Source organism: Lactuca sativa, chromosome 6 (genome assembly GCF_002870075.4).
Source record: "Lactuca sativa cultivar Salinas chromosome 6, Lsat_Salinas_v11, whole genome shotgun sequence".
In the NCBI taxonomy this organism is placed as follows: domain Eukaryota; kingdom Viridiplantae; phylum Streptophyta; class Magnoliopsida; order Asterales; family Asteraceae; genus Lactuca; species Lactuca sativa.
This window is the reverse complement of record NC_056628.2, coordinates 120,834,171-120,841,476: the sequence shown is the minus strand read 5'-3', so window position 1 is coordinate 120,841,476 and position 7,306 is coordinate 120,834,171. Positions and strand designations below refer to the sequence as shown.

The 7,306-nt window shown below is 36.1% G+C and overlaps 2 protein-coding genes across 2 annotated transcripts; both read left to right on the top strand.

Moving 5' to 3' along the window:
* The first annotated feature begins 1,243 nt into the window (after window positions 1-1,243).
* LOC111882213 (uncharacterized) lies at window positions 1,244-4,547 on the top strand. Its single transcript, XM_023878569.2, has 4 exons — window positions 1,244-2,436; window positions 2,527-2,675; window positions 2,782-2,949; window positions 3,250-4,547. Exons 1-4 carry the CDS (start codon window positions 1,244-1,246, stop codon window positions 4,545-4,547), a joined length of 2,808 nt encoding a protein of 935 aa, XP_023734337.2.
* Window positions 4,548-4,553: 6 nt separating this feature from the next.
* On the top strand, window positions 4,554-5,303 carry LOC111882215 (uncharacterized). The gene has a single exon (XM_023878570.1). It carries the CDS (start codon window positions 4,554-4,556, stop codon window positions 5,301-5,303), a length of 750 nt encoding a protein of 249 aa, XP_023734338.1.
* Window positions 5,304-7,306: the final 2,003 nt, after the last annotated feature.

Genomic DNA, 7,306 nt, shown 5'->3' with positions numbered 1-7,306 from the left:
AGCATTCTAACACTCTTATGGTGTACATGCAACCCTATAAACCTTGGATCTATGTTTTCTCTATTATACATGCATATAAGAACTTTCCAAGGCTTTAATCCTAACTAGCATATTATGAAGTTCTTATACTACAAAGTACTAGTTAGAAGACATGCCTTTTGATGTAGCTTGATGTCTTCAAGCTTTAAGAGCTTAGCCCCAATAGTGTGGAAGCCTCAAGTGGAATCACAAATCACCAAAACACCTTGGAAGACTTTGGAGAATATGGATACTTGGTTCTCTCTAGTTAAATCGGCTAGCCCTTCTTAGTGTACCACACTAGTGCCAATTTCACCAACCAAGAACATCTTTATATAGTATGGAAACTAGGGTTAAACCCATGACCTTTCATTTCATATGATCCATGGGTTAAACACTCCATGGACTATCCATGAAAGCTTAGCCAAACCTAAATGAACTTGGCCATTCCATATATATATATATATATATATATATATATATATATATATATATATATATATATATATATATAAGAGTCCATATTTAATTAGTTCATTTTGATCACTTAATTAATTCTAAATTAATTCTTGATCAATACTAATTAAATAATATGATTCCATATTAATATATTAGAACTTATAACATATTATATACTATATTAATTCTTAAGGCGGCTGTGAACAGTGTTTTTTTCCCATTTTTCAAGTATGGCCAAATTAACTTTTTGTTTAACACGTTCACTCCTCATGAGTTTTCAATTGTTAAAATTGGCTTCGTATCCCCGTATCCTTTTTTCCTACGTATATCTCTGTTAGTCAGACAGACATCGTCTCCATTATGCGTCTATGTCGACGGTTACTTCATCATTATTTAAGTTTTGCTTCGTGTCCCTCTTAATTTCTTATTCCTTATGTTCTTCTTCTTTCATGCCAAGGATTTGTGGGACATGAGTACGCTGGAACAGACATTAGTCTCGAACTATTGATTTTGTGAATTTTCGATTACAAAGGTGAGTAAGTGGGAATATTTTTTCTGTGTGATATGTGATTGTATATTTTCGATTACAGAGGTGGGTACGTGGGAATATTTTTCTGTCATATGTGATTGTATATACCTGTTGTTGTTGTTCTTCGAAGCATTTGTCGATTTCACTTTTAAGTTAGTTGTTTTCCGGTTGTTGGATTTCTGTTGTGTCGAATGTTGGGTTTCTGTTGTGTTCGTTGTTTCTATTGTTTTTCATACAATGTTTCCTAGTAAGCGTAGGGTTGAATCCACTTCTGGTGCATCAGGTTCTCGCCGATCACGTAGGAAGTTGCTTCTTGTAGATGCTTCTATATTGCCTGTGTATTATGACTGCGGTGACTGTTGTTGTATATGTGAGTTTTGTGGTGCGTTTTTTTGGTATTATGAAAGGGTATTATACTTATCTCGGGTTGATCATCCACGTTATACTAAGTGTTGCAAATCAGGTGTTGTTGTTCTCCCGCCCCCTGTTCCTCCACCTGATGTACTCTATGAATTTTTTGAAGATGACCACTTTATGCGAAACATACGGGCATATAATTCTATGTTTTCCATGACCTCCTTTGGTGCAAAAGTGGATGATGAGATCAATAAAGGTCGTGTACCTTATGTGTTCAAGGTTTCCGGCCAGATATTTCATTGGATTGGTTCATTCTTTCCGCAAGATGATAAACAACCCCGATTTTTACAGATGTACATGTATGACACTGATAACGAGCTATCTAATAGGCTACGTTCTTTCCGTGGTGAAAATAATGTGGTCTTATCAGAAGAGGTTGTTGCTACTTTGAATCGTATGTTGGATACACATAACGAGTATGTGCGTACCTTCAAAACGGCGAGAGAAATGGCTCAAACAATGAGGTTGGATTCATATGGTGTTCGTCTGTTTAATAATGTGTCTGATAGAAGATACCGTCCACCAATTCCTGGTAGTTTAGGTTGTATAGTTTATGGTGATGATACATGTGGTGTTGCTTATGATATTGTTGTGTATTCTAAATCCGGAAGAGTTCAACAGGTCAGTAAACTGCATCCTAGCTACATGCCTTTGCAATATCCATTATTGTTTCCTCATGGCGAAGACGGATGGTCACCTGGGTTATATCTTCGTGGTCATTATACGTCAGAGGATAGGAATTTAACGAATAATATGTATTATAGCTACCAAATTCACGATCGACGTGCTGTTTATTCTCTAATTCTACGAGCCGGAAGACTTTTTCAACAATATTTGGTTGATGCATATATCTGTATTGAACAATCAAGACTCGACTACATACATCATAATCAGCAACAGCTACGTTCAGAGTACATCAGTGGTGTTTATGATGCTTTATCGAAAGGGGATACAGATGGTCGTGTTATTGGTAAACGGATTTTTCTTCCTGCTTCGTTTGTTGGTGGACCAAGGTACATGTATAAACATTACCAAGACGCATTGGCTATATGTAGGGTTCATGGTAAACCTCAATACTTTATTACCTTTACTTGCAATGTAAGATGGCCGGAATATAGGAGGTACATGGATGTTGTCGGTCAAAGTGATATCCAAGATAGGCCAGATATTATTGCTCGCATTTTCCATATTAAAGTGCACGCTTTCATTACTTTTCTTAAAGAGGACAAAACTTTTGGTGAGGTAGATGCATGTGAGTTCATTTGCTTTTTTCTGTTTGTAATTATATCTTCTTTGTATTTACTTTTCAATGTCCCTGATGTCTTATGAAATATTAATGTTTTTTGTCTTATATGTAGATCTATACACCATTGAATTTCAGAAAAGAGGATTGCCTCATTGTCATACACTCTTGTGGGTTACTTCACCATTTAAAATACGGGATGCTGAAGATGTAGATAAATATATAACTGCTGAGTTGCCGGACTTCGCATCTGAACCCGCATTGTATAGAACGGTTACTACATGTATGCTGCATGGTCCATGTGGTTTGTTGAATGTATGTGCTCCTTGCATGCAAGATATGAAGTGCACCAAACATTTTCCGAGACCGTTTGTATCATCAACAACTTTCAATGAAAACGGTTATGTTCGCTATAGAAGACGATAAGGATCTTATCATACGTTAGGGAATGGCATCACGATTGATAACGGATATGTGGTTCCATACAACAAGCGTCTATGTAGCCGTTTTGATGCTCACATAAATGTCGAGTACTGTGGTTGGAATATGATGATTAAGTAGCTATTCAAGTACATTTCAAAAGGTGTAGATCGTGTTCGGTTCACTCTTCAAAGATCAGAAATTGATTGTGCTACCTCCTCCTCTACTACATCTAATGCTATTAATGAAATCAAAGAATTCTTGGATGGTCGATATATATGCCCACATGAAGCATCGTGGAGGATCTTAAATTTTCCTATTCACGAACGTCATCCGGCGGTTCATGTTTTAGCAGTTCACCTAGAAGGTATGCAAACTACTATTTTCAAGGAAAACGCAAGGCTTGATACAATAATTGGTATTCCAACCTTTGGTGTAACAACATTGACGGAATGGTTCCGTAATAATCAAGCGGATACACGAGGTGTTAACCTTACATATACTGATTATCCGAGCATATACCGATGGGACACTACTGCTAAAGCCTGGATTCATAGAGCCATTACAACTAAAAGAACCAACACAACTATTGGCAGACTTGCATATGTGCACCCAACTGCAAGAGAGTTGTTTTACTTACGGATTTTACTTTCCCATCAAAAAGGATGTAGGTCATTCAGTGATATCAAAACTGTTCATGGGAGAACATATTCTTCTTTTCGTGACACATGTGAGGTATTGGGTTTGACCGGTGATGATAGAGAATGGTTAAGAGCTTTCGATGAGGCGGCTTCTTGGGCAACTGCTGCTGAATTACGATCACTTTTTTGCAATTTGCTATTATTCTGCGAGGTAGGCAGTCCCGTATTACTGTGGGAGTCAGCAAAAAGCAAAATGGGCGATGACATATGTCATGCTTTTACTCATGCTTCCTCAGATTCTCAACTTATACCAAATGCCACCACTGTTGAAGAGCAAGTGCTTTTGGAAATTCAGAAAATTCTTCTTGCTTCAACTCCATCAAGATCTCTTATAGATTTTGGATTGCCCGTGCCATCCCCATCTATTTTAGCTGTTCTAAGAAATCGACTTCTTCTTGAAGAAACAAACTACAACACAGAATTGTTATCCACTCAACATGCTTGTATGGTTTCAAAGTTGAATCCATATCAACTCAAAATCTATCAACATGTTGTCACCACTGAAGAAAACAAAAAGCAATTACTCCTTTTTGTTTATGGACACAGAGGTACAGGTAAAACGTATTTGTGGACAACCATTCTTTCGTATTTCAGATCTATAGGAAAAATAGTTTTGGCTGTTGCAGCATCAGGTATTGCATCATTGTTGTTACCTTCAGGCCGTACCGCACACTCCAGGTTTGTTATTCCACTTGATCTTAACGGCAAACGTTCATGCAACATTAAAAAGAAAACACAGTTAGCGGAGCTTCTAAAGTGAACATCTATGATTATATGGGATGAAGCTCCAATGAGTGATCGTCGTTGTTTTGAATTTCTTGACAAATCATTAAGAGATGTTCTTGAGGATGACACATGGTTTTTTGGTGGGATGTCAATGTTGTTAGGAGGTGATTTTCGCCAAACACTACCTGTTCAACCTAAAAGTAGGAAAGCACAGATAATCAATCTAACCTTACCGAATTCTTATCTTTGGTCACATTTTACTGTCTATAGATTACATCGTAATATGCGACTGTCTGAAACAGCGACTTCGGTTGTCTCTTCAAGTCACACATCTGATTTTGCTTCGTGGTTGCTTGACATTGGCAATGGAAAGATAGGAACTCCAGATAAAGATGATCCAGAAAATACAAAGATTATACATATACCGCAACCTTTCCTTATCAGATCAGAAAACATGGGATTAGAATCGCTTATAGATTTCGTCTATGGTTATGACATGCTAGCCAATCCAACTCCTGAAGATTTATCTGTCAGGGCTATTATATGTCCCAAAAATGAGACAGCAGACCGAGTGAATACTTTAATATTATCAAAAACCAAAGGTGAACAAATTATATACAACAGTTGTGACTCTATCAAATCACCAGGTCGAGATACATTAGAACTAGATGCACTGTATCCACAAGAATATCTAAACAATTTAGATTTCTCTGGTGTTCCTCCACATAAACTGTTGTTAAAAGTTAACACACCAGTTATGCTTTTAAGAAATATTAACCAAAGGGAATGATTGTGCAATGGAACACGATTAATCATTACACAGTTACTGCCTTTTGTTATTGAGGCTTCCATAATAACAGGGACGTCAATAGGCAAACGGGTATACATTCCGAGAATTAGATTTGTACACAATAGTTCAGACTTACCATTCATCTTCACTCGAAAACAGTTTCCCATCAAAGTCTGTTACGCAATGACTATAAATAAAAGTCAAGGGCAGTCGCTCAAAAAAGTTGGTTTATTTCTTGAAAACTCCGTATTCACACACGGTCAACTGTATGTTGCCATATCAAGGGCAACTTCCCCAGACTCAATCAAGATTCTACTACAACAAGACGATAATTTACCAGTGAACTGTACCAAGAATGTCGTATTCAGTGATTTGTTAACAAAAGTTGACATGCGTGAGGTCTACATATCATATACATCCACACAGATATGATATACCTCAAATATGTTACCAAATCCTCTATTTTTCACATAATCAACTTTTGTACCCGCTCTAAAATCATACTTAGTGTGTGTGATATATATATATATATATATATATATATATATATATATATATATATATATATACTAACAAATTTTCATTTTATTATTTTAGCAGACATATGACGTCGCAGTTAGATAGAGTATCAAACCTCTACTTTGGTTCACCAGGAAACCCACTTGAAGTACGTGTATTGCGAAGATGGACATTTCATTTTAGGAAAAATGTGCTATGGTTTATTGTCGTTGACAAATATGTAAACTACATAACACATCTGTTCAATACCTTATTCAAACTCATTTATATATATACAACAATAATGAGTTTGTTTAATCAGGGAGAGGCAATTCAACTACTTGAAGAAAGGGAAAATCAAGCACATGCTGAATCGAAATTGTCACTTGGACAGTGTTATCGCATTACAGACTACACATGCACCACCCCTGACAAGTATCAAAAAATATTGGATAACCCTGTCCATATGAATATTGGTGAAGCATCAACAATTGAAAGCATATCAGATACTGTCTTGCTTCCAACACACTGGTTTCACTTTCGCCCACGATCACATTTCCAAATAATAGCTGACAAGAATGTTGACTATCCAGGTAAAATAATCAATTTCAGATACTAATGTCCGCTTATGTAATGAAAATACTTCACACAGATAGAATCTAACATGAAGATTCATCTAATGTAAATGTTCAGATTTTATTGGCATTTTCATTAACATCACAGATCGGGAAAAAAAAACAAAGAACCTTTCATAACAATAACCGTGACAGATGAGAAGTAAGTCACAACTATTGCATTAATATATAAATGTAGATGTATATTGCCTAACTCTTTATATTGCAAAAATAACACAAGCGCCGAGGAGACTACAATACTTCTGTGGAAAGAGTGCATTGATTCATCTGAGAAATTTAACCGGAATGCTTTGATGTCGACCTCTGGCACAACCGTTGTTGTCTTCACCAACATGAAATACACCTTATACAATGGTTAGTTACAAACATACACACCATTTACACGACTATCTTTATGTTCCTACAATAACATGATGCCAACATTCACTATACAGGAAGTTTAACATTGAAAAGTACCAGTGCAACATACATGTACATAAATCCCCAAATTCCCGAAACACAAGATTTGATCGAAAGGTATCCCACACACTTTCTTCTTTACACTCAAAAACTAAAACTAAAATTTCAATTTGGATTCATAGTCACAAACAGATACAACATAATGAGTTCTTATTACATACATTTACACATCATCAGGTTTGGCAACCAATTTCACTCAATGTCATCTCCATCACCAGTAACAATAACCTTACAGCAGTTAAAAGCCTTAGACTACTCTCAAATTATGGTAAAAAATCATACACAAATGTAACTTCATGATTCTACTTGTAATAACTATTACTGAGTATCCAAAAAATACATCAGGATAAAAAATTTGTTATAAAGGCTACAATATCCGACTTTGTCTTTAAAGATTGTTGGTTTCATGTT